The 27,818-nt window shown below is 45.6% G+C and overlaps 1 protein-coding gene across 1 annotated transcript in view; it reads left to right on the forward strand.

Annotated features, from left to right (window-relative positions):
- EEF1AKMT4 (EEF1A lysine methyltransferase 4) overlaps positions 1-24,274 on the forward strand; it is a 43,438-nt gene extending 19,164 nt beyond the window's left edge. Inside the window, exons 3-4 of the mRNA XM_070945851.1 lie at positions 21,505-21,664; positions 23,203-24,274. Of these exons, the coding sequence (XP_070801952.1) occupies positions 21,505-21,664; positions 23,203-23,249 (207 nt within the window). The 3' untranslated portion in view covers positions 23,250-24,274. The remainder of the gene's footprint in view (positions 1-21,504; positions 21,665-23,202) is intronic.
- The last annotated feature ends 3,544 nt before the right edge of the window (positions 24,275-27,818 follow it).

The raw sequence follows: 27,818 nt of genomic DNA on the forward strand, positions 1-27,818 counted from the left end.
AGAAAAATCAGAAAGTCCAGTTGCCTCTTGAAAAAACTGCACCTTTGGGGCAACCAGGGTGGATTTGATTTAAATCGAGTTGATTTAAATCACAATTTAAATCATGATTTAAATCACTAGTAAAAAGGCTTGATTTAAATCAACTCGATTTAAATCATAATTTTTAAAGGGCAACTGCCATCTCTGCTACTCCTTTGACCCACTGTTGACTCACCGATAGTCCCAGTGTTGCAGAATATACAGCCTCCTGCTACATAACTAAGCTCCGTTTCATGCTGAATAAACTAAATTATTTATGTATCTTAAAATAGAAAACTATCTTACGATAGATTTTTACCCCAAAAGTTTTTTATTAAAATAAATTCGATAAAAATTAAAAAAAAAATCCGATTTAAATCAAAAAAATCTGATTTAAATTCAAAAAAATCTGATTTTTTTGATTTTTTTAAAAAAATCATTGATTTTTATCCACCCTGGGGGCAACCATGATCTGGGTGACTGAGAATCTCCATAGACATGGAGGCTTCAGCTGGTGCAAAATGCAGCCGTGCGGGTTGTGATGGGAGAATCCTGATACTCCCATGTAACACCTCTCCTGCGCGACCTGCACTGGTTACCGGTTGCCCTCCGGGTGAGATTCAAGATGCTGGTGATAACCTATAAAGCCCTACATGGCTTAGGTCCAGAATATTTGGCGGACCACCTGCAGCCAGCAACAACATCCCATTGCCCGGTTCGCGCCCATAGGGAGGGCCTGTTCAGGGTGCCGTCGGCGAGACAATGTCGGCTGGCGGCCCCCAGGGGTAGAGCCTTCTCTGTGGGCGCGCCCACCCTCTGGAATCAACTCCCCTTGGGGCTCCAGTTGGCACCTGACCTTTGCACCTTTAGCCGCGAATTAAAAACTTGGCTATTTGAGTCTCCAAGCCTGGACTGATGGGGTTTTATATGGGTTTTTTAAGCTTTGTTTGATTTAATTAGGCATTTTAACTTTGTATAATGGATTATTGTGGTTTTATTGTTGTGAGCCGCCCTGAGTCCGTTGGAGATAGGGCAGCATATAAGCCTAATAAAAATAAATAAATAAATAAAATAAATCTAGGCAAGCTTGTTAAGGAGGCCATTTTGCTACCACCTCCACTCCATACTCTGGTGTTGGAAGAAATATCCTTCTGGGTTCAGTTCCAAGTGAGGAAAAAGACACTGGATTCATGGAAGTTGCTTGGAAAGAAAGTTAATTGATGAACAGGATCACATGGCTTGAGTTCCTGAGCAGAAATGCTCAGGAAGATAAATCTATCTCAGCATCTACTTCTGTCCTACTATCGCAGCACCATTGAGAGTGTCCTGACATACGGCATTCTTGCATGGTATGGGAGCAGCTCTCCAGTGAACAAAAAGGCTCTACAGAGAATCATTAAAACTGCCCAGAATATCATCAGGCTCCAGCTACCAGCCCTGGACGACATCTTCACATCTTGCTGTTTGAGGAAGTTGCACAACATTCTCAGAGACTCTTCCCATCCTGCTTACAATCTTTTTGGACTGTTGCCTTCTGGCAGAAGATACAGAACAATTAAAACTCGGACCGCACATTTTCTGAATAGTTTTTATCCCAGAGCTATAATTGCACTCAACGATGAACGAAAGGGCCACCATCAGTGAGCTGTTGGACAGCATTACTTGGTCTGTTGTGTGGATGTTTGGGTGGTTTTAGGGGTGGGGAATTTGTGGTGGGTGGGAGTGTGTATTGATATACTGTGTATACGTGTACAATGACAATAAACATTTATTTATTTATTTATTTAGAAAAAGGAAGGATGCTGGGAGTGCCTTGATTTTATGCCCTCTGTTGGGCCCCATCTTAGTGTTTCCTGTTCCCGTGTACAAAATGTATCCCATTGGCTGTCAGACTCCCAGGGGGTCTTAGCTAACTTTGTAGGCATTGACTGTGTCCCAGGCTTGTTTGAGTGCTGGCCGATGTAATCTTCCCAGGTGCCATGTGGTGAGTTTCTGTTGCTAGATGGGTCCTATTACGTCTTTTGTGTTGCAGATGAGCTGGCTCAGCCTTGATGGCCCATTGACAAAGGTGGCTGGGGAATGAGTTTCTGCCTCCCTTTTAGGGGGAAATATTCTGCCCTTTTAATATTTCCTAAAATATTTCATTTTCTAGGAGAGGGATGGGGTTTAACTTCCTACACTGGGTCCCCTCAAATTCCCCTCCTCCCCAGCTAGTCCCTTGGTGGAGTTCAGAGAAGAGCAACAAAGATGATTCTTGGCTAAAATATATGAAAAAATGATTGCAAGAATTGGGTATGTCTAGTTTAATGAAAAGGGGAAGTAGGGGTGACACAATAGTAGTTTTCCAATATTTGAGGTACTGCCAAAGAAGAGGTGGGGTCAAGCTATTTTCCAAAGCACCTCAGGGCAAGAAGGAATGGATGGAAATTAATCAAGGAGAGAACCAACCTAGAACTAAGGAGAAGTTTCCTGACAATGAGAACAATTAATCAGTGGAACAACTTGCCTCCAGAAGTTGTGAATGCTCCAACACTGGAAGTCTTTAAGAAGATGATATTAGAAGAAATATCCTTCTGGGTTCAGCTCCAAGTGGGGGAAGAGATACTGGAAACATGGAGACTGCTTGGAAAGATGGTTTAATGGTGGACAGGATCACATGGTTTGAGTTCCTGAACAGAAAAGGAGCGAGACGCAGTGAGTCCCCGGGTTTTATGCCCTCTCTGGCTTTGAACTTCCTGGGGCCCAGAAAGAGTATCCTGATTGGTTGTCAGACTCCCAGGGGGTGGGGGTCTTAGCTAGCCTTGCTGGCTGATGTAATCTTCCCAGGTGCCATGTGGTGAGTTTCTGTTGCTAGATGGGTCCTATTGTGTTGCAGATGATGGTCCATTGATAAAGATGGGAGGGAATTGAGTTTCTGCCTCCGGCCCATTGACAAAGGGTGGGGGGTGGGGTGCAAGAAGGTGGGAGCTGCTTCGTCTTTAAAACATGCTTCTCCATTTCTCATCCAGGGAAACATAATATTCTGCCTTTTTAATATTTTCTAAAATATTTCATTCTTCTAGGAAAGGGGTGGGTGCTAACTTCCTACAATGTTGGACAACCACTTGTCTGAAACAGTATAGGGTTTTCTGCTTGAACAGGTAGTTGGACTAGAAGACCTCCAAGGTCCCTTCCAACTATGTTATTCCGTTGTGTTATTCTGGGTGTCATCCCACCAAGCCCCAAGAAAGTCTGGAATCATAGAGGGTTCTCTTCCCATGGGCATGGGGTTGGACTAGAAGACCTCTAAGGTCTCTTCCAACCCCGTTATACTCTTGGCTGCTTGTTTCCTCTTTTCCTCATTAATGGGGCTGTCAACATTTCTTCCAGAGCCTGCTAGCAGTGGCTTCCCTCTTTGTTTTCTAGGAAGGTCATTAAAACCTGGTAATTCCATCACGTCTTGGAAGCTGGAATGTGGGGTTTTATGATTGTAATGATTGTTCCCCGTCCTCTGTTGCTTGGGTAATCCAATCGATTTCTTTCCTTTTCACTGTATAGCTTTTAAACGCAGTTCACCACAAGGTTGGAATGGACGCTGCTCGGAGTCCACGAGCGAAGCAGCCTGTAAGCTCACTCAGATACAATAGATTTAAAATTAAAATGGCTTTGGGAAGATTTCCTATATTAGGCTTATTAGCCTCTGCGATTTGCCACAATTTTCTTAAACCTCCTGTTTTTAGGAAGCCTTGGAAACCATGCTAGCTTAAGATGCGCACACCATCTGCAGAGAGTCCTCGACTTGCGACAGTCCGTTTAGTGACCGAAGTTACAACACTGCAAAAGAGGGACTTGTGATCATTTTTTCACACTTATGACCGTTGCAGTATCCCCATGATCTTACATTCGGATGCTTGTCAACTGGTTTTCACACTTATGACCTTTGCAGTGTCCTGGGGTCACGTGATCCTCTTTTGTGACCTTCTGACAAGCAAAGTTGTATTTTAATATTTGTACTTGATGTTTTTACTTGGCTGTTCACCGCCCTGAGTCCTCAGGGAGAAGGGCGGTATACAAATTCAAAAAAAAAAAAAAAAAAAGTCAATGGGGATGCCAGATTCACTTAACAAACATGTTACTAATTTAACAACTGCAGTGATCCACTTAATAAATGTACCAAGAAAAATCATAAAACGGGGTAAAACTCCCTTAACATATTTCTTACTTAGCAACATAAATTCTGGCCTCAATTGTGGTCGCAAATCGAGGACTACAGACTCCTGGGGATTGGCCCGAAGTCACCCAGCCAGTTTTCATGCCTAAGGTGGGACTAGAACTCGGGGGTGAAATTCAGCAGGTTCTAACAGGTTCTGGAGAATCGATTGCAGAAATTTTGAGTAGTTTGGAGAACCGGCAAATACCACCCCTGGCTGGCCCCAGAGTAGGGTGGGAATGGGGGATTTTATTTATTTATTTATTTATTAATAAATTTTAATGAGAAATTTAAATAAATTTAAATAAATAAATAATTATTCGTGTTTCTATGCCACCCACTCTCCGAGGACTCTGGGCGGCTTACAACAATCGACAGTATACTAAATAGCATATTGCCCCCAACAATCTGGGTCCTCATTTTACCCACCTCGGAAGGATGGAAGGCTGAGTCAACCTTGAGCCTGTGAGATTTGATCCACTGATCCGCTGAACTAGCAGTCAGCTGAAGTAGCTGCAGTATTGCACTCTAACCACTGTGCCACCTCAGCTCTTTTGCAGTATCCTTCCCCCCACGAGTTGGGAGGAAATGGGGATTTTGCAGTATCCTTCCCCTGTCTCTCCCACCAAGCCACACCCACAGAACCGGTAGGGAAAATTTTTGAATTTCACCCGTGCTAGAACTCCCAGTCTCCTGGTGATTGGCCCATAGTCACCCAAACTGGCTTTTATGCCTAAAGCAGCACTGGAACTCACAGTTTCCTGGTCTCCAGCTCAGCGTCTTAATCCCTACACCAAACCGACTCTCCAATATTGATTGTCATATAATTAAAAATCAAATTTAAAATATCATATTGCTTATGCATGAGTCCAGTTTGGGCCTGCTGCCACTGAGTCCCTTGAGTAAAACCACAGAGCCTGTTTCTTTCGTGGGAGGGCGGGAGCGATAATGACATTTAGACTAGGAAAAGGGGTAACTGGGTCAAACAAAGAACGGTTGTGCTAATCCATCATCTTAAATGTGGGACAAAATGTATTTTCTACACCGGATGCTATAGAACTCCAGGAAAACGCTCTCCAAGTACATCTAGGGTTTATTAACGCTTACTTGGCTGAAAACTCCTTTTCTTTCAAAATATAATAATTGCATTTTGCTATGTGGGTTATTTAGGGGGTTTTTCCCCTCTGTAGCTCTGTACAACAGCATTAAACTTGGCATTTAATTCACCTCAGGCCTGTATTCATAACCTGGACACCTGAAGTGATCGCGCAGTTAACTGTTTTCGGCTTTTTTCAACCAGGGTTATAAAAAACAAACCCGAAAGAAGGGAAATGATTGACTGGTTTTCTGCTAATGGAGTAACAGAAGGCAGCCGCTAAGCCCAGGATCTTGTGTAAGTGCATCTGCGACAGCCTAAAACCTTGCACAGTGTAATATGGGATGACAAGCTCCGAGTCACCAAAATCGCCATCAAACTATCTCGAACATATGGGAGCAAGGAAGAAAAACGTAGGCGGGTGTTAAAAGAATGTCAGAAAAGAAAACAAAAACCAAGGGTGAAGTAAAGGACAAGGATTTGGGCAATCTTAAAAAGGAGATTAGTTTTGTTCAGGATATTGTTGTGTTACCAACCAGCAGAGTAAGTGCACAGAGAAACGGTACTGAGAGCAATGAATACAATACATACAAACTGGTTTAACAAAGCTTTTACTTTGTAGTGAAAAACAATTGCATAGTCTTTTAGTCAATCCAAGTCTTTAGCCATTCAAATCAATCCGAAGTTACAGATATCTTCTTACCAGACGAACAGCAGTTGGTAATAAACAGCAATTCAACGCTGGTAACAAATCACGATGGTAGCATATCCATCCACGTCTTCACACATAACAGTAACAGTTCCAACCAACAGTTCCAGTCAAGCAGCAAGTCAAGCAAAGATGAGAGCAGGTCCAACAATGACTATAGCTCAGCTATAGTAATTATCCACTTAAGATAAGTGAAGTCAGCAGTGCAATGACTCAACAGTACAATTAGGATAATTGCAGTTAGCATTCAGTCAGCAGTCAGTCATTACAATGACTCAGCAGTACAATTACTCAGCATTACATTTAAAGTTACAGAATACATTTATAAAGTTATAGAATACATATATTGCCTGGATAACTTGTTAGACTTATACCATATCCTAACAAGTTTTCAGAGGAAAATCTTCAATTTACAACCCTTTGTTTAGTGACCATTCAAACTTTTTTTTTAAAAGTGACTTCCGGCCGTTCTTCGCACAACCATTGCAGCATTTCCCCCACAGTCACGTGATCAAAATTCGGGCGCTTGGCAATCGGTTCGTATTTATGACGCCTGCAGCATCCCCCGGGGCAGTGGTGAAATGTAAAATTTGTTACTATCGGTTCTGTGGGCGTGGCTTGGTGGTGGGGTAATATGACTCAGTGGGCATGGCCACCTTTTTTTTTTTTTTTTTTACTTTTAAAACCATTTTTTCTACAACCTCTTCGGTCGAAGAGGTTGTAAAAAAATGCTTTAAAAAGCCTCTGACGATCCCAGCTGACTTGTCTGACCTGCAGAGGCTTTTTCTTTTTTTTTAAGCCTCTGATGATCCCAGCGAATTGCCTGATCGGCAGAGGCTTTTTATACTTTTTTAAGCCTCTGACAATCCCAGCTGAGTTGTCTGATCGGCAGAGGCTTTTTTTCTTTTAAAAAAACTTTTTTTTTCTACAACCTCTTCGGCCGAAGAGGTTGTAGAAAAAATGCTCTTAAAAGCCTCTGACGATCCCAGCTGAGCCGCACGATCATCAGAGGCTTTTTTTTTTTACTTTTAAAAGCATTTTTTCGGCCGAAGAGGTTGTAGAAAAAATGCTTTTAAAAATAAAAAAAAAGTCTCTGATGATTGCGCAGCTCAGCTGGGCATTGGGGGGGGGGGGGAAGGGATTTTTGCTACCGGTTCTCCGAACCACCCGCCGCCATCGCTACCGGATTGGGCAATCCGGTCCACACCAGGAGCATTTCACCCCTGCCCCAGGGTCACATGATTGCCTTTAGCGACCTGACAAGGAAAGACAACGGGGAAACCAGATTCATTTAACAACTATGTGACCAACTTAACAACTGCGGCGATTCACGTAACGATGGTGACAAGAAAGGTAGTAAACTGGAGCCAAACTCCCCAATTGTCTCTCTCGGCCACAGAGTTGGCCATCAGTTGTTAAGTGAACCCATAGTTTCCTGGTTTTGGCGAGGAAAATGAGTAAAATGAGGCCATGTGACTATGGGATGCTGCAAATGGCCATAAACGCAGGCCGGTTGCCGAGCTCCCAGCCTGCAGTCACGTGACCAGAGTGGGGTACCCAGCAATTGGAACCTCAGAACTGGATCATACCGTGTTTCCCTGAAAATAAGCCCTCCCCTGATAATAAGCCCTCCCCAAAAAATATTTAAATGCATGCACAGCCGGTCCCCACCATTTCCTCTGGTTAGGGTTAGGGAAACAGAGCTGGAAATCAGGTAAGACGGCAAGAGGATCCCCATCTTGCTCCACGCGCCCCAAAATAATAAGTCCTCCCCGAAAATAAGGCCAAGCGCTTATTTTGGATTAAAAAAAAGAAATAAGACAGGGTCTTATTTTGGGGGAAACACAGTAAATACCCCCACCCTCCCAGGATTGTAACTTTGAACAGCGACCCGTCGTAAGTCAAGGACTGCCTGTCGGTGGCACAGAAATCGACTTGGGCCTATTGACACGTTTTACACCCACAGCGCCATTTTTAATCCTTCAGTGGGAGTATCCAAACAGTAGGATTGTGGGTTCGATTCGTCCCCTCAATTTAAGTCAACAGATGGTGTTCGGCACGGAAAACGGGCTCTTCAGCTCGTTTTTAGACATGTTGCTATTCTAGTGCAAAAAGCAAGTAGTCAAAAAACTGTTTTTTGCTTCCATTTGACAGTGAATAGTTTATTAGCGTGATGCACGAAAAAAAAGAGTGCCCTTTTCTCTCAATCTCTTCACATTTCTGGTCCTCAATCAAACCTTTCAGCTTTTAATAATATACAGGAGTGGCCAAAAATCGTGGAAACCTTTTGGGGAAAATGTATTTTTGAGGTTTGATGGCTAATAATAGCCCTTTTTTTTTGGAGTTTCAAGATAATCATATTCCACTACTGGAATGGCCTGGGAATAGCCCAGACCTTAACCCAATTGAAAATCTATGGCGCCGACTAAAGAAACTTGTTAGTCAGAAGCGACCCAGCAGTAAAACTCAGTTAATAGAAGCAATTCTTCAATCTTGGTTTCACATTAGAACAGCTGCAGAACTCAAAGACTTGGTTCACTCCATGGGAAGACGTTGTTAAGGCCATAATTCATGCTAAAGGTTATCCAACTAAGTATTAACTAACACGGTGATAATTTTTGTATATCTCATTTTTTCTATGGTGATAATTTTTTTCTACGTGTTTCACTTTTCTTCTTTATCCTGTAACTGCTATTCTAATAGCAAATCCTTCATAAAAGTTGTTGCATTACATTCTTGATTAAATTATCTTTCCATTGATATATAATTTTATAGTACTACTCCGAAAAAAAAGTGGTGTTATTAGCTAGTTTTAGAAAATACACTTTTCCCAAAAGTTTTCCACAATTTTGGCCACTACTGTAGTGTCTTTTAAAGGTGCTGAGCTAATTGCCCTTATCTACCCCCGAATTCTTGATGTTGGAAGCTTTCAGAAATATGCTTTTACCCACCTGGATCTTGGTTCAGCCCAATATTCTCCCATCTGATTTCCGTGATCCAGTGCAAAGGACCAGAATATCTTAGAAGACCACTTGGTCACAGCTCCAGGTGTGTACATGGTGAGGCAGAGCTGTGGAAAGGGCTAAAAATGTTGAACACCCATTGAATTTTTTTTTCTGGCTGCATCATCTTGCTGCCTAGTGTGAGGAGGCAGTCAGAAAATACGATCCCCGCAGCTACACTCCCAAATAACTACAGGCAACTCCTCAACAAGGCTCAAAGGAGCCTTGGTGGAACAGCGGACTAAAGCGCTGTTAAGTAGCACTTAGCTGCCAGCTGCCTGCAATTACTGCGAGTTCAAATCTCATCAAACTCAAGGTTGACTCAGCCTTCCATCCTTCCGAGGTAGGTAAAATGAGGACCCGGATTGTGGGGGCAATAAGCTGACTTTGTATAAAAAAGAACACCGCTTGGGGGGGGCCGAAAGCCCTACTAAGCAGGTATATACAAAAGTATGAAGGCTATTGCTTAACGCATTGTAAGCCGCCCTGAATCTCCGGAGAAGGGTGGCATATAAATCAAACCAATAAATAAACTGACGACCACAATTGAGCCCAAAATTTATGTTGCTAGATGAGAAATTTGTTAAGTGAGTTTTTGCCCTTCCTTTCCAACTTTCTGAAATGTGGAAGCAATTTTTTTGTCTACGAGGTCAGTCAGGAATTATCTGTATCTAACAAGCCCCAGGTGTACCAAGTGGAAAATGCAAATTCCAAGGTGGCTGAACCCCATTCTCTACTATTTAACCCCCTCCCCTGATTAAACAGCCCCCAGAGACAAAATTGACAAAATGCTCTTGATTGTAGGTGGTGCTGGCAGGAAGTTGGCATCAGTGGTGGTATTCAGTCGGTTTGAACCGGTAACGGTGACCTGCCCGCGGCCCACCCCAGGGCTATGCCAATCCTCTTTAGCCAGGTTTTCTAATCCGCGTGCATGCATGCAAGCCACGCGCTTGAGCAAAAGTGCATGCACGGAAGGCACGTGCTCACATTTTCGGTGCGCGGCAAACTGGTGGTAAAATTCTGTGAAACCCATCTCTGGTTGGCATGGTAGGAGAGCGTCATTTCCATCTTAATTAGGCCTGCTTAAGCTCATTTTTTTTAAAAAAAGTTGATTTATATACCACCCTTCTCCGGAGACTCAGGGCGGCTTACAGTGCGTTAAGCAATAGCCTTCATACTTTTGTATATTTTATACAAAGTCAGCTTATTGCCCCCACAACTGGGTCCTCAATTTACCTACCTTAGAAAGGATGGAAGGCTGAGTCATTAATTCCTCCCCCACCGGCAATTTTGCAACGTGAGAATTGCAAGAAAAATAGGCTGGGCTCACACAAATGCGTTGAAATGAGAATGTGTGGTTGGTGATACAAGTATTTTTGTTCAGATTCACCACCCTCCCATCATTGTATGCTTTAGGGCAGGGGTGTCAAACTCAAGCCGGATCCAGCCTGCAGGGTGCTTAGATCTGGCCCGCGGGGGCCAATCTGGACACAGCAAAGGACCAGCCTGCGGTGCCTCTACCAGCAAAAACGGTGTTTGGGAGGGCCGTGCACGGCACTCCTGAGCCAGTGGTGGGTTCTAACCGGCTTTACTACCGGTTCTCTTCATGCACGCGCTCGAAGGAATATGCCCAGCTGAGGTGCGGCAATTCACTATGCTGCGCCTAAAAGCTGGGCTAAAAATAAAGAAATATAAGGTAGGAATAACGCCGGGGCAGGCGGGAGGGCCCAGCTCCTGGACAAAGAGAACAGGTTCGGTGATGTCATATCGTCACCGCTACCAGTTCGGTCGAACCAGGAGGAACCCACCACTGTCCTGAGCTCTGTGTCAAGTTTCCGAAAGATGCCGAAAGATGCAACTTGAAAGCTTTGCAAGTTGACACTCTGTTTCCAGCTACAACGGCCTTCTACAATCCTCTACCAGCGAAAACGGAGTTCAGGAGGGCCACGTGTGGCCGTCCCAAGCTACGTTTTCGCTGGCAGAGCGGTCAGGGTCACCACAGGCGCCCTCAATGTGAGTGACATCGAGCTGGCCACGCCCACCCAGCCCTCTGAGGTCAAACACAACCCTGATGCGGCCCTCAGTGAAATTGAGTTTGACACCCCTGTTTTAGGGGAACATTTAACATTTGTTAAATTCTTTCTTTGCTTGGTTGTTTCTGGCCGATGTTTCATTACTCAACTAACCTCATCAGTGCCAGTGAGTGTGGTATTTACTCCTTGTTTACATACAGTAACTTTCCACGCCAAAGATGATGGCAGTCTGATTTTCTTCTTTGGTAGTTCCTTGATTAGGGTATTGTTTTTCTGCTTGATCCTTTGCCTGGTGTTAATCCCCGCTTATCTGGACGTGGGCTGCTGGAGAGGATGTCCTTTTGTTTCTTAGCTTTTTTATTGTCTGTTTTGAATGGTTTTTAAATATGGGTTTATATTTCTGTGTCTGTCGATGGCTGATTTGTCGGGATACCAAGCTTCCCGGAATTTCCTAGTACTTTGGGACGTAGCTTGTTCTAGGACGCTCACAGTTTCCCAGTTAAACTGTGATTGAGTCTGTCCTTGCATTGTGATATTAAGGATCTTCATCTTGTTTTCTGACTGCTAGTTGATGTTCATAGATGCGCTCTGCTAGCCTTCTGTCCAAATAGTGGCTGTTGCAGTCCTTACACTGTCTCTTGTAGATGACTCCTGTTTTTTTTCTCCTTGGGCTAACCAGCAACCTAAAGCTCAGGAGAAACTTCCTAACAGTGAGGACAATTACCGTATTTTTCAGACTATAGGACGCACCGGACTATAATGCGTAGCTAGATTTAGAGGAAGAAAACAAGAAAAAAAATAGATTTTGGCCTCTGTGCGTCCCGTTTTCGCCCTCCCCGGCCCCCAGAAACACTTTGCAGGCCAAAAACAGTCCCGTTTTTGGCCTCCCAAACCCTCTGCGCATCCTGTTTTCGCCCTCCTCGGCCCCCAGAAGCACTTTGTGCATCCCATTTTCGCCAAAAGTGGGCCTGTTTTTGGCCTGCAGAGTTCTTCTGGGGGCCGGGGAGGGCGAGAACAGGACACACGGAAGATTCGGCAGGCCAGAAATGGGCCCCTATTCGGTCTATAAGACGCACAGACATTTCCACCCACTTTTTTTGGTGGGGGGGAAGCACGTCTTATAGTCCGAAAAATAGGGTAATCAGTTTGCCTCCAGAAGTTGTGAATGCTCCAACACCGGAGGTTTTTAAGAAGAGATTGGACAATCATTTGTCTGAAATGGTACAGCAGGGGGTACAGCATGGTACAGAAATGCTTGAGCTGGGGGTTGGACTAGAAGACCTCCAAGGTCCCTTCCAACTTTGTGGTTCTATTCTGTTACTGGGTCTTTCAGTTTACTTAAAACGTTTCAGAGAACTCAGAGGAACTGAGAAACACCCGTAGGATCACCATGCTCACGACTCAGCAGAGGCCGTAATGCAGCCCCTAGAAACTATAAGCGCTTCCACACAAACAACACAAAAGAGCCTTGGTAGTACAGTGGTCTAAGCACCCTGTTATTAACACAGCTGCCTGCAATTACTGCAGGTTCGAATCTTACCAGGCTCAAGGTTGACTCAGCCTTCCATCCTTTCTAAGGTAGGTAAATTGCTTAAAGCATTGTAAGCCGCCCTGAGTCTCCGGAGAAGGGCGGCATATAAATCAAATTTAAAAAAAAAAAAAAATTGAGGACCCAGTTGTGGGGGCAATAAGCTGACTTTGTATAAATATGCAAAAGTATGAAGGCTATTGCTTAATGCATTGTAAGCTGTCTTGAGTCTCCGGAGAAGGGCGGCATATAAATCAAATTAAAAATAAAAAAAAAGAACTAAACTGCAGTTTAAAATACGCAGAGATAATAAAATCAGTTGTTTTGGTTGCAGCTGTTCCTGCTGGTGCCTCAAAGCCAGGGGTGTCCAACTTCAGCAACTTTTAAGACTTGTGGACTTCAACTCCCAGAGTTCCTCAGCTGGCTGAGGAATTCTGGGAGTTGAAGCCCACAAGTCTTAAAGTTACCAGGGTTGGAGACCCCTGCTCAAAGCCATTCCCTCTTCCCTTTACATCAGGGATGTCAAACTCAAGGCCCGCTGGCCGGATCCGACCCACGGGGTGTTTAGATCTGGCCTGGGGGCCGCCCTGAAAACAGCAAAGGTCCAGCCCGTGGTACGTCTGCCAGCGAAAACGGAGCTCAGGAGGGTCCCATTTTTGCTGATAGAGGGCTAGCAAAACAAACTAAAAACAAAACAAAAGGAGAAATGTTTTTCCCCTTTTGCATTTGAGCATGCAAGAAGGGACAGGAAAGGAGACAGAAAGAGGAAGGACAAAGAAGAAGATGGGAAGAGAGCAAGAAAGGAAAAATTAAGGAAAGAAGGGAAGGAAGAAGAAAGGAGAAGGAAGAGGGAAGGACAAAGAAGAAGATGGGAAGATGGGAAGAGAGCAAGAAAGGAAAAATAAGGAAAGGGGAAGGAAGAAGGAAGGAGAAGGAAGAGGGAAGGACAAAGAAGATGGGAAGAGAGCAAGAAAGTAAAAATAAGGAAAGAAGAAGAAGAAAGGAGAAGGAAGAGGGAAGGACAAAGAAGATGGGAAGAGAGCAAGAAAGTAAAAATAAGGGAAGAGAGGAAGGAAGAAGAAAGAGGGAAGGACAAAGAAGAGGATGGGAAGAGAGCAAGAAAGGAAAAATAAGGAAAGGGGAAGGAAGAAGAAAGGAGAAGGAAGAGGGAAGGACAAAGAAGAAGATGGGAAGAGAGCAAGAAAGTAAAAATAAGGGAAGAGAGGAAGGAAGAAGAAAGAGGGAAGGACAAAGAAGAAGATGGGAAGAGAGCAAGAAAGTAAAAATAAGGGAAGAGAGGAAGGAAGAAGAAAGAGGGAAGGACAAAGAAGAAGATGGGAAGAGAGCAAGAAAGTAAAAATAAGGGAAGAGAGGAAGGAAGAAGAAAGAGGGAAGGACAAAGAAGATGGGAAGATGGGAAGAGAGCAAGAAAGGAAAAATAAGGAAAGGCGAAGGAAGAAGAAAAGAGAAGGAAGAGGGAAGGACAAAGAAGATGGGAAGAGAGCAAGAAAGGAAAAATAAGGAAAGAGGAAGGAAGAAGAAAGAGGGAAGGACAAAGAAGAAGATGGGAAAGAGCAAGAAAGGAAAAATAAGGAAAGGAGAAGGAAGAAGAAAGGAGAAGGAAGAGGGAAGGACAAAGAAGAGGATGGGAAGAGAGCAAGAAAGGAAAAATAAGGAAAGAGGAAGGAAGAAGAAAGAGGGAAGGACAAAGAAGAGGATGGGAAGAGAGCAAGAAAGGAAAAATAAGGAAAGGGAAAGGAAGAAGAAAGGAGAAGGAAGAGGGAAGGAAAAAGAAGAAAAGGAAGGAAGGAAGGAGATTATAATGAGACGGAGGGAGGATCTGAGGGAAGTCCTACCTTAGCACTTGTCCACCACAGGTGCCCCCTGTGTGACATTGAGCTGGCCATGGCCACCCTCGCCAGCTGACCACAACCCCACCGAGGTCAAACACAAAACCCTGATGCGGCCTTCAATGAAATCGAGTTTGACACTCCTGCTTTACATCATGTGGGAACTTACCAGGTACAATTAGAATAGGACAAACCCTGTATACCTTTTGCTGAATCGTTGCATTATATTTTTCAGTGTCTGTCCTGCCCTGCGCCGCCCCCACCCTCAACCCCCCCTGCCCTCCCCCAGTTTGGCTCATTCCTGTCCCAGGATAGGGAAGGAGTTGTCCTTTGGCAGGTCATTTTTTTTCATAAGGAAGAGAGGCAAGAGGTTGTCTTGCCTTCCTTCCTTCCTTCTTTCTTCCTTCCTTCCTTCTTCCCTCCCTCCTCCCTTCCTTTCTTCCGTCCCTCCCTCCCTCCTTCCTTCCTTCCTTCTTTCTTTCTTCCCTCCCTCCCTCCCTCCTTCCTTCTTTCCTTCTTCCTTCCCTCCCTCCTTCCTTCCTTCCTTCTTTCTTCCCTCCCTCCTTCCTTCCTTCCTTCCTTCCTTCCTTCTTTCTTTCTTCCCTCCCTCCCTCCCTCCTTCCTTCCTTCTTTCTTCTCTCCTTCCTTCCTTCCTTCCTTCCTTCCTTCCTTCTTTCTTTCTTTCTTCCCTCCCTCCCTCCTTCCTTCCTTCCTTCTTTCTTCCCTCCCTCCTTCCTTCCTTCCTTCCTTCTTTCTTCCCTCCCTCCTTCCTTCCTTCTTTCTTCCCTCCCTCCCTCCCTCCTTCCTTCCTTCCTTCCTCCCTTCCTTCTTTCTTCCATCCTTCCTTCCTTCCTACCTTCCTTCCTTCCTTCTTTCTTCTGTCCCTCCCACCTTCCTTCCTTCCTTCCTTCTTTCTTCCCTCCCTCCCTCCCTCCCTCCCTCCCTCCTTCCTTCCTTCCTTCCTCCCTCCCTCCCTCCCTCCCTCCCTCCCTCCCTCCTTCCTTCCTTCCTTCCTTTTCCTGGACCGGCTTAAGTTAATGATGCTTCTTTGGCTGATGGTCCCTCTGTACTTGGCGGACCTGGCTTTGACTTGGCCCTACCTCCTTGCTGTCATTGCCCTTGGCTTCGGCCCTCTCTTATCCTCACGTGCTCTTTGGGCGGCAGCAGCAGCAACGGAGAAATCCGGTAAATAAAAATATTATGATAGGATTGGGTCAAGTTTGCAAGGAGACAAGTTCCTCTCTGCTTCTTAACTGTAGAATCCAGTGGGGAATCTACCGAAGTAATGGAATTAGGAAAACTTCAGTGGAAAAACTGTTCCTTCTCATTGCTCCATCTAAACCAGTGTTTCTCAACCTTGGTAGCTTGAAGATGGGTGGACTTCAACTCCCAGAATCCCCCAGCCAGCAGCGCTGGCTGGGGGATTCTGGGAGTTGAAGTCCACCCATCTTCAAGCTTCCAAGGTTGAGAAACACTGATCTAAACTAAGAGATTTATTTTCCTGTAACCCTGTTTTCCTTCCTTACCTCCCTCGGTGATCCCTTCACAGGACTGATTATTATATACGTAGTCCTCCATTTACAACACTTCGTTTAGCGACCGTCCGAAGTTACGACGACACTGGAAAAAGTAACTTATGACCGACCCTTGCAGTATCCCTGTGGTCACATGATCAAAATTCAGACTCCAGGCAACGGACTCGTATTTACGACGGCTGCATCTGTCCCAGAGTCACGAGATCTCCTTTTGCGACGTCCTGACAGGCAACATTCAAGGGGAAAGGCCAGATTCACTTAACAAACATGGTGAGAAAAGTCGTAAAACAGAGCAAAACTTACTTGAGAAATGTCTCACTTAGCAACATAAATTTTGGACTCAATTGTGGCCGTAAGTCAAGGACTACCTGTATAGAAGGTTCCTTCTTTTTTGCATTCAGCTATCTTTTTTAGTTTAGACTTCATATAACCGTGATGGCGAATCTATGGCACACATACATGTGCGTCTCCCGCCGGCCAGCTGATTTTTGGGTCTCTGCTGCACATCTGCAGGGGGCGGGGCACATGTGGGAGATGCGCACGCATGCCCGGGGGGCAGGGGGTCCAAGCACACATGCGGGGAGGGGCGTTTTGGGCCTAGCAGGCCTCCCTGCAGCCTCCTGGGACCAAAGACGGGCTGTGGGGGGTGCCCACCCCCCCGTGCCCCATTTTGGGCCTAGCAGGCCTCCCTGCAGCCTCGTCTTTTGCTTGTCAGAAGGTTGCAAAAGGGGATAACAAGATTCTTGGACACTGCAACAGGCATAAGTACATGCCAGTTGCCAAGCCTCCAACTTCTGATCCCGTAAACCATGGGAAAGGTGCAAAGAACGGTCGTGTGAAAAAATGGTCAGTGCTGTTGTCACTGTGAGCAGTCACTAAACGAGCAGTTGTAAGCCGAAGACTGCAAGTATTGTTTTTCTATATCCTGTTGTGTAACACCAACGTGTAAAGGCATCGATACTCTCTTATCCCATTTCTTCAATGACTAACATACAAATCCATGCCCTGAACTCCCTTTAAAAGCCAGATGGGTATTTTGCTCATATTGGTTGGCAAGGAGACATCATTGAACCACTGTCCAGTGGCCCAGATGAAAACTTAGCCCGAAGCCTAAAAGGGCTGCCCGGCCCTGTTCCGGGAGAGACCACAATTTCATGGTACATCAAATGCTTTGCTTGCAATGCATGCAGACACCGCTTACTCCAATTCGGGGGGGAGGGGGGGGGAAGGACGGGGAAGGGAGGAGGTGATGAGCACATCCTCCCAGCTTCAGAATTTAGGAAGTCCTTACCTGTTGAAATCAGTTCAGTTGCTTCCTGGAATGGTTATTACGGGTAGTCCTCGACTTATTACCGTTGTTAAGTCAATCACTGCGGTTGTTAAGGGAATCATGTGGTCATTAAGCAGATTTGGCTTCCCCTCGTTGGCTTTGCTTGTTAGTAGCTAGGTGGGAAGCAGTGGTGAAATCCAATTTTTTTTATTACTGGTTCTGTGGGTGTGGCTTGGTGGGCGTGGCGTGGCTTGGTGGGTGTGGCAGGGGAAAGATACTGCAAAATCCCCATTCCCTCCCCATTCCTGGGGGAAGGATACTGCAAAATCTCCATTCCCACCCCACTCTGGGGCCAGCCAGAGGTAGTATTTGCCGGTTCTCTGAACTACTCAAAATTTCCGCTACCTGTTCTCCAGAACCTGCTGGATTTCAAATACCGGAAGACTGCTATCATGTTCCCCCCTAGGCCTTCTTCTCGCTAGATTACCCCAACCCAAATCCTGCAACCATTCGTCATATGTTTTTTTTGTCTCCAGGCCTTTAATCATCTTAGTTGCTCTTCTTTGCACTTTTTCCAAAGTCTCAACATCTTTTTTGTAATGTGGGGGACCAAAACTGGATGCAAGTATTCCAGGTGTGGCCTTACTAAAGCTTTATAAAGCGGTACTAATACTTCACATGATTTTATTTATTTTTATTTATTTGATTTGATTTGTATACCGCCCTTCTCCAGCAGGACTCAGGGCGGTGAACAGCCGAGATAAAACAAGAGCATACAAAATTTAAAAAACAGTTTCAAAGGTAATTAAATAATTTCGGCCCACAATTTAAAACAACCCAATTAAAACCAATTTCAAATTAAAACCGAAACGGATGGGATCAAGCCAGCCTGGCTAGGTGAAATAAATGAGTTTTCAGGGCCCGACGAAAAGTCCGGAGGTCTGGTATCGTGTGTATCTCTGGGGGTAGATCGTTCCAGAGGGCAGGTGCCACCACAGAGTAGGCTCTCCCCCTGGGGGTCGCCAGCCGACATTGTCTGGCGGACGGCACCCTGAGGAGGCCCTCTCTGTGCGAGCGTACTGGCCGGTGGGAGGCTATTTGCTGCAGATTCTACGCCTCTTTTTATACGGTCCTATGTGCCCAGTTTGCTTAGTCCTAACCTTGATTAAACTTGTGGCGACCTAACATGTTGGGTGAAGCCATCCGGGTGGGAGCACTGATAATTCGGTGATTTAAGTTGAAGCTAACCAGGATAGGCCATCTCTGACACAGGTAGCCCTTGTAGCATTTTCCCATAGGGAAAAAAATATCTTGTATCTCTTCCTTTGACTGAATGAGAGATTTAACCATTCCTCCAGCCTCTGTCTTAGCGGTGGCTTCTGTGCTTATGTAAAGCAGTGCCCAGCTGTGCCCACGATACAAGATCAGCGTGCCAGGATAGAAGAGGGGAAGAACAGGGGAGCTGCACAGCTTTGGGGACCCACGCTGGAGGGGCTGCCCCCATAACAAGCACAGGGTGCCTTTAATCCTGTTAACCCTTCGCATGCAGGGTGGATTTGATACCATCTTTTAAATTTCATGCTACTGCACTTCCACGGATTATTTTTGTCATTTCATTCCTTGCTATTGTTATTTTTATATTTGTTGGTTTTTATTGTTGTAAGCCACCCAGAATAGCCCCACGGTGAGATAGATGGCAAATAAATGTAATAAATTTCTATCTCTCTTCTCTCCTTTCTTCTCTTCTCTTCTCTTCCCTCTTCTCCTTTCTCCTCTCTTTTCTCTCTCTTTTCTCTCTCCTCTCTTTCTCTCCACTCTCTTCTCTCTCCTCCTTTCCCTTCCTATTCTCTTTTTCCTCTCTCTTTTCTCTCTCCTGTCCTCCTTTCTCTCTCTTCTCTTTTCTCTCTCTCTCTTCTCTCCCCTCTCTTTTCTCTCTCTTTTCTTTCTCCTCTCTTTCTCTCCACTCTCTTCTCTCTCCTCCTTTCCCTTCCTATTCTCTTTTTCCTCTCTTCTCTTTCTCCTGTCCTCCTTTCTCTCTATTCTCTTTTCTCTCTCTCTCTCTTCTCTCCCCTCTCTTTTCTCTCTCCTTCTCTCTCCTCTCTTTTCTCTCTCCTCTTTTCTCTCCTTCTCTCTTTCTTTTCTCTCTCCTCCTCTCTCCTCTTTTTTCTCTCCTTTCTTTTCTCTCTCCTCCTCTCCTCTTTTCTCTCTCCTTCTCTCTTTTCTTTCTCCTCTTTTCTTTCTCCTCTCTTTTCTCTCTCCTTGTCAGCATTCTGATGCTGCCATAAAAAGACGAGGCTTGACTTTTCACCTACTTATTTTCTCTGTATATAATATCCCCTAGGAGATGGGATGGGAGGGGGGAACATTCCTGTGGGGTGAGGTCAGGAGCTGGGGAGACTGACTTGGAAGATGGCCAATGAGAAGATGAGAATTGGGGAACGGAAAGGGAGGGGTTTGGGGGTCAGAGGGTTAGTATCGGCTACGACGAAGTCAGGGCCAGATCTGTCATGCTCAATAAATGGAATATTTCAGCAAAGATTAATTGTTTGGGAGTGCAATTTATTTGAGATGACATCGAAACCTGACACTCCTCTCCTCTCTTTTCTCTCTCCTTCTCTCTTTCTCTTTTCTTTCTCCTCTCTTTCTCTCCACTCTCTTCTCTCTCTCCTCTCCTCCTTTCTCTCTCTATTCTCTTTTCTCTCCCTCTCTCTCTTCCCTTCTCTCTTCGCTCTCCTCTTGCTCTTGCTCTCGCTCTCTCCTGAAATTGTTGAATGCAGAGGGCCTCAGTTCTTATCTCTGTCCCAGCCTCTCGTACAGGCTGTTGAGCATTCAATCCCCACCTGTCCTGGTGAGGATTTTTCAGGAGTAAAATTGGGGAGTGGGGGTGTCCCCCAGGCTGGCTGCACTAGCAGAATCCCTGCAGCGAGCAAAAGGAGAGAGAGGCACTGCCCAGCCAAATGTTGGCTGCATTGGGGATCCTGCGGCCTTGGCGTTAGCATGCCGATCATGCCCAGCCCGTGGCCATAAGTGCCTTTGACTTTGGATAAAGCCAAGCAAGCAAATTGATGTTCTTTTCCATCCTATTAGGAGTTTAGTTCCAGAGAAGAGAAAATGATGATTAAAAGGGTCAGTCCACTCAGCTGCAAACAAAGCTGTATCTTGGACGACATGTCCGTGTGAGATCTTGGCTTGGGGTTGTTCACTTGGAAGGTTTTGGGGGTGGATGGGGGTGATGGGAAGCTTGTGCAAATTGCACATTGAGCAAAAGTGAGATCTATACCAGCAACCGTTCCCAGAAAATCAAAGGGAAATCGCATTACAGATAGTCCTCGACTTAATGACGACAATTGAGGCCAGCATTTCTGTTGCTAAGCGAGGTAGCAAAGCGGAGTTTTGCCCCATTTTACAACCTTTGCTGCCACGGTTGTTAAGCGAACGGTGGCAGTTGCTTAAGTTAGTAAGACGGTCGTTAAGTGAAACCGGCTTCCCCTTTGACTTCGTCAGAAGGTGGCAAAAAGGGATCGTGTGACCCCGGGATGCTTCAGCCGTCATAAATAAGAGTCGGCTGCCGAGTGTCCGAAGTTGACCCTGGAGATGCTGCGAAGGTTATAAAGGTGAAAAAAAAACCCCGGCCACGAGTCACTTTTGCAGCTGTGCAGGTGTGATTTCGGTCGGTCACTAAGCGAATGGTCGTAAGTCGAGGACTACCTGCACAGGAAGGGGTCAAAGGGCTTGCATTCGAATTAGCACGGCTTGGTCAGCTGACGTGGGGAAGCCCTTGGTTGGCCTGACTCTGCCAAAACCCACATTTTCTCTCCTGCAGAATTGGTACTTTCATGGAAGGAAGACACAGAGGGGTGTGTGTGTGTGTGTATTTGTGATGGTTTCTCGGAGGAAAAAACAACCTTGCTGCACGACATTAAGTCACCCCTTTTCTCTTCCCAAGAGAACCTGAAGGTGACCCATCTTCCCGTAATTTCCCAGCTGGAGATGATTGACATCTACTTATCTTCTTAAAGAGAGGATGGGGACGATTGTGAGGGTTTATTGCTGTTTTCTTAAGGAGCAAAATTCTCGGAGAAGATTACAGGTAGTCCTCGATTTACAACAGTTCCTTTACTTGACCGTTCAAAGTTTACAACGGCCCTGAAAAATCACTTTTTTTCAGGGCCGTTGTAACTTCAAACTGTCACTAAACGAACCGTTGTAAGTCCAGGACTACCTGGGGGGAGGCCAGAGCACTTTGTATTAACTCTCTCTCTATTTTCTCCCAGGTCGCCCGAGTCTTGCAACCCAGAGGAAAGTTTATCTCCATCACCTTCGCCCAGCCGCATTTCCGCAAGCGTCACTACGCCCAGCGTGCCTACAACTGGTCCATCCAACACATCAGTTACGGAAGGGACTTCCACTACTTCCTCTACGTCATGAAGAAAGGTGGGGTGTTGAACCCCTCCGACTTGGCTCTGGGGCAGAGCCTCCATCGCCATCCCACATCCCCCGGCCCTGTGTACCCCCTCCAAGAGCCAGATTGTGAAAACTACCTCTTCAATATTCAACTCTGATCTCTAGGGAAGGAATAACTCAAGGGAAGGAGCCGCTGGTGGGGCGAAGCGAAGGTCTTAAAAGGGCAGTGCCAAGATACCTCCTCTAGGACTTGGGACTCCTACCTTGGCCACTTTTACGACTTGTAGACTTCAATTCCCAGAATTCCTCAGCCAGCCATGTTGCCTTTACATCCTGTCTGAATTTACCAGGTATAGTTACAATAGAGCAAGGAGTGGTGCGGTAGCCTAGTGGTGTAGCTCTTGCCTCACAATCAGGAGGCTGTGAGTTCAATCCTAGGTAGTGGCAGATATTTCTCTCTCTCTCTCTCTCTCTCTCTGGGCACAATGAGAATATATCTGCTGAATATAACTCTGCCCTGGCGACAGGAAAGGCATCCGGTCAGTAAATACTCGGCTCCGTTCAGTTGCCCAGACTCCACCTCGCAAGGGATTATGGGGTCATTAAAAGAAGATGATGAGGTACAATAGAGCAGTGATGGCTAACCTTTTCCGGACCAAGTGGCCAAAGCGCGCGTCCCCAAACCCTCAAAATGCCCCCCGCATGCGTGCGCGCCCCTCACAAGCCCCCTGTCTCCCGCACACCCCACACAACCCCATGCATGTGCGCCCGGCTCCACCTGTGTCCTCCCCTCACACATGCATGCATGGGCCCCGCCTGTGTCCCTCCCCCAGCACATGCGTGCGTGGACCCCCGCAGATGTGCAAGTGGCCCTTTCCTGTGTCCCCCCGCACATCCGTACGTGGCCCTCCCACATGCACCCCGCCCCCTGCGCATACACAGCAGAGACCCGAAAACCAGCTGGCCGGAAGGAGGCGCGTGCATTGGGGCGACGGCTCGCGTGCCCACAGAGAGGGCACTGCGTGTCACTTCTGGCACACATGCCACAGGTTCGCCATCACGGCAATAGAGGAAGCTCCGTTCACACAGGATGTAAAGGAAAGAGGGAGTGGCTTAGGGCAGGGCTGTCCAACCTCAGCGACTTTTAAGACTGGTGGACTTCAACGCTGGCAGAAGAATTCTGGGAGTTGAAGTCCACCAGTCTTAAAGTTGCCAAGGTTGGACAGCTTTGCTCTTAGGTCACCCAGGGTAATTCCCTGCATTTTTAATACAACTTAAAAAATAATAAAAAAAGCCGCCTCTTCAATTGGCAAGGAGGGGCCTGTTCTCGGGGGAATTGGATGGGAACGCTTTCTGCTGCCAACTTAGTTGCAGAAAGTAATTTCTCTTCCCTTCCACCCCACGAAGCTCATCCTCTTGCTCATATCGTGGAGTTGTGAACCAGTTTATGGAAAGCAGGGAAGGGAGGGGTTAGAAGCTGAGAAGTTGTTGTTTTTTAAAATCTTGCCACTGTGCTCTGAATCCTTAAGTGTCTTCAAGGCCCTTTTCGGCCGCCTCTGTTTTAACAGACCTTCTGAAAAATCAGGAAGAAGGACACCATCCAGATCTCCAATGAGAGACCATCTCAGAGGGTTGGTGCCCCAACTCAACATTATTCTGGTTCTACTGGGGAGGAGCTGTTCCGACCTAGGCTTCCCAAGAGCATGAAGCAGACTCCTTGTCCCGACAAAAAAACCCTTTTTATTAAGTTACTGTGAATTCCTCTCGTTCACATCCAGCAAAGTCTTTCAAGGGAGAATTTACAATCACAGACCTTATCTGTCTTGGAGAGCTGCCAGGCCGATATCTTCAAAATTTGGCAAGAAATCTGAGAGTCACGAACCAACTAAGCGAACTAATTGTCTCCAGCAAACTCCACTCCCCTTTCGCTCCTCTTTGTTCCCTCTGGGAGGGGCCGTTCATCGTCCACCTGTGGCCTTACTCCCAAGTCGACCCTTGTTCTTTAGCTGTTCCCTTCATCTGGCAGCTCTGCGCAAGCGCACACTGGGAACAGGCTCCAGCTGTTTGTCTGCCTCACTGATGTCTGACTCTGAAGGCAGCTGATAGCTGGCATACGGCCCTGGCCCCTTCTCTGCCTCTGATGCAGAGCCCTCATCAGAGCCCTCCCCAGACTCCAGGACTGGCCCATGTTCCTCCCCAACCTCCTCACTGTCCGAATCTGCTTCCAGCTTCACTGGCGGGCCACAACAGTAACCCTCAATCTGTCTTATCAAGAGTACATGAAGACTGTCTAAGACCTCCGGAGTTCCAATGTTTTTTTAAACCTTCTACAAAGCTTCAACAAAAGTCTAGTTGTCATGTACAATTCATGAACTCCTAAACCCCATTTTAATGTGGGCTTCACCTGTTGTGAGAACCCAGCCATTCATGTCTTCTCTGCCGGTCCTTTTTGACCAATTTTCTCCAACTCGGTGCTTTTCAAATGGCCCAGGAGCGATGGGGCTTGTAGTCTTAATGCCTCTGGTAGGCAATGGCCTCTCCATGTACCGTTGAAGTATCTCAGATTAATTCTGCAGCCTGAAACTGAAATTCTGCCATTGATTTTCTACTATGCAAATTTTGTATACATGAATGGTTAAAAACCAAAAGCCTGGATTATTATTTTTTTCAAAGAAATATATAGGTGCTAAAATAGAGTGATCTTTGGATTGTATTCTGGGGAAGGAGGGTTTCCTGTTTCTATACAAGTAGTCCTCGACTTAAGACCACAAATTGATCCCAAAATTTCTGTTTGTAAGCGAGACAGTTGTTAAGTGAGTTTTGCCCCATTATATAACCTTTCTTGCCACAGTTGTGAAGTGAATCATTGCCGTTGTTAAGTTAGTAACACGGTTGTTAAGGGAATCTGGTTTCCCCATTGATTTTGTTTCTCAGAAGGTCGCAAAAGTGAATCACCTGACCCTAAGACTGCAACCATCATAAATACGAGTCAGTGTCCAAGCGTCTGAATTTTGATCCCGTGACCATGGGGATGCAGGAACAGTCATACATGTGAAAATTGGTCGTAAGTCACTTTTTCCAGTGCCCTTGTAACTTCAAAGCAGTCCCTAAATAAACGTTATAAATTGAGGACTACCTGTAAATTCATAATTTTTGAAAACTGGAGATTAGGGAGCTGGGCAAGGGCCAGGGACATCTGAAGTACAGACTCAGCTGTGGGCTTCAAAAATTTTAGCAAGGGGTTCTGTGCCTGGTTGCTGGATGGGCGTGGTCATGGTGGGCATGCCCTAGTCGGCTTCCTGCACCATGGCGGGGGAGTGTTTTTGCCCTCCCCAGGCTCCAGAGGCTTTCCTCAAGTCTCCAGAGGGTGAAAACAGCCTCCCCAGGCTCCTAAGGCCCTCTGGAGGCCAGAAAAGGGCCCATTTCTGGCCTTCCTGAACTTCCGGTAGACCTTCCCGAACCTCCGCACGCACCCTCCAATTATCTGCATCCAAAACGGGCCGCGTGGGGACTCCTAGGAGGGGAGAGGTACGCAGGGCCAGCCCGGAGTGGAATTTGGGGGTTCTCCGAACTGCACAGAATCTTAGCTAGAGGTTCTCGCGAACCCACAGCAGCCCATCCCTGGATCTCCCTCACCTGAACCTACTTCAAGGGGGGGGGAATGTCTTTGTGAGAAAAAAGGAAATAGGGGTACCATATGTCTGCCATCTTATCTCTTGTTCTTCCCCAACCCATCTTAATGCATAAAGAAGAACAGGCAGGCATTATGCGTGAGAGGACACCCTAGAAATAGCATTTTTTCCCTCACACTTAAGAGTGTCAACAGCTGCTCGGAGATATTCCCCCTCACATTCAGATGCTGAAGAGGATGCAATGCAGGAAGAGTTTTGAGAACTGCAACTTCAGTGCTCGACGCAAACCACTCGTGATAAGCGACGAGTGAAAAATAGCGACTTCTATCTCCCTGTTAGACATCTGGAAGTATGTGTGTATGTGTGTCCCCCAGCATTGCCTTCCTAAATAGTTCCCAAATAGTAAACTTAAAATGACTTGAAAGGACAAACTCTGCAATGCCTGAGACCTAACCACATCATGTTTCATTGGAGATTTCTTTAATTGAAGGTAAATTTGGATCGCGTTCAACCCACTTTGCATCTTTTGTGGACTAAAACTCACTAGCGCCTGGCGATTGGCCCAAAGTCACCCAGTTGGCTTTCATGCCTGAGGTGGGACTAGAACTCACCATCTCCTGGTGATTGGCCCAAAGTCACCCAGTCGGCTTTCATGCCTAAGGTGGAATTAGAACTCACCGTCTCCTGGTGATCGCCCCAAAGTCACCCAGTCGGCTTTCATGCCTAAGATGGGACTAGAACTCACAGTCTCCTGGTGAATGGCCCAAAGTCACCCAGTCAGCTTTCATGCCTAAAATGGGACTAGAATTCGCCGTCTCCTGGTGAATGGCCCAAAATTACCCAGTTAGCTTTCATGCCTAAGATGGGACTAGAACTCACCGTCTCCTGGTGATCGCCCCAAAGTCACCCAGTCAGCTTTCATGCCTAAAATGGGACTAGAACTCACCATCTCCTGGTAATTGGCCCAAAATCACCCAATTGGCTTTCATGCCTTAAGGTAAAACTAGAACTCACTGTCTCCTGGTGAATGGCCGGAAGTCACCCAGCCGGCTTTCATGCCTGAAACAGACTAGAGCTCACCATTACCTGGTTTCTAGGTCATCACCTTAACCACTAGATGTATTAATGGAGGATTTTGAATAAGATCTGATCTTTGGTCTCAAAAGATCCTGGTTTTGCTGGGGGCTGCTCGTTCTCAGAATGGAAATAGTACAAGTTACAGTGTCAAAAAGATGAAATTTGACTGCTCAAAGCTTTAATGGGCAATCTGTGTTGTGAATGCTTTTCTAAGAAATGTATTTTGAAACTCTTCGCTTGGTGTCATGGCACATTTTGCGTGCTTCTATTTTTTTTTATTTTATTTTTTTAATCTAGTGGAACTATTTGCATATTCATGTTTGCTATTGGACGGAATCTGTTCCTGGTGGTTTATGGGTCCTGGCCAGCTAGAATGGTGAAATTTGGATCTGTGAGGCCTGCATTCAAGATGAAGCCTTCCTGTAGATTAATGTTGTGGTCTTTGTCCAATCCCTGTCCATTAGCTTTGATTTTCTGTCAAAAGCAATACAAATAGCATCCAGCCGCCTAAAGTGGATCCAAAAAGAAAAAAAAAATCAGGGAAACGGCAGAATAAAAGTACGATGAGCAGATGAGATAATGCAGATTTGATGGGATCAACTTGGAATCCTTAAAAGGATCCAACGGCAATTCCCATAATTCCCTACCTGTGTTGACTAGGAATTCTGGGAACTGTAGTCCACAAATGACTGGATGGTGCTAAATCAAAGGAAAATGACATATATTACAAAAACTGCAAAAAGACTAAGGCATCTACATTAAAAAAAAAAATCATTACAGGTTTCTATTTCCTAGAAGGCCACAAAGTGAGCCCACCTCTCAATAAAACTTCCCTCTGGAGGCTACAAAAAGTGTTGCATAAGAAGAAAATATCTTTGGATAAGATTAAGGAAATCCAGAACCGTTTTGAGCTGTATTCCTTCACATTTTTGTGCAAAATGGTTACCAGGAAAATGGAGTTGCTTTTGAATTTATTTTCCCCTCTGCTTTTGGAAGACAAATGAAAAGATTAAACACCAAATTTGAGAGAATGGGGGAGAGGGAAAATGATGCCCTTATATATTTTTTTCTGGAATCTTAGTTTGCAATGCATTTCAACGAAAGCTATTTTAGAGGAGTGGAGAGGTGACTGCGAATAATTGAGTTATTTTGGAATTGGGTGGTGCTGAAATTGAATTTCGTTTAAAAATGATATCTTTGCAATGTGTTCAATTAAATAAAACGCATCCTAGCCAATACGAAATAGTGTGGGTTGTGCATGAAAAACAGAATACCCGGGAAATAAAACAGGAATGTGTGGGGAAACTTTGGAATTCGATAAGAAATATAAAAAAGAAAGGAGGGACGATAATTAAATTAAAACACAAAATCCTACAAAGAGGAGCAGAATCCAAAAATCGTGAATACAAACAAACTAGAAAGCAGAGCAAATGTTTGGCGTGTACATAAAAATCTTCCCAATTACACCAAAAGAT

The sequence above is a fragment of the Pituophis catenifer genome, unplaced genomic scaffold (assembly GCF_029215685.1).
Source record: "Pituophis catenifer annectens isolate HBS135680 unplaced genomic scaffold, rPitCat1.0.hap2 SCAF_6, whole genome shotgun sequence".
Lineage (NCBI taxonomy): Eukaryota > Metazoa > Chordata > Lepidosauria > Squamata > Colubridae > Pituophis > Pituophis catenifer.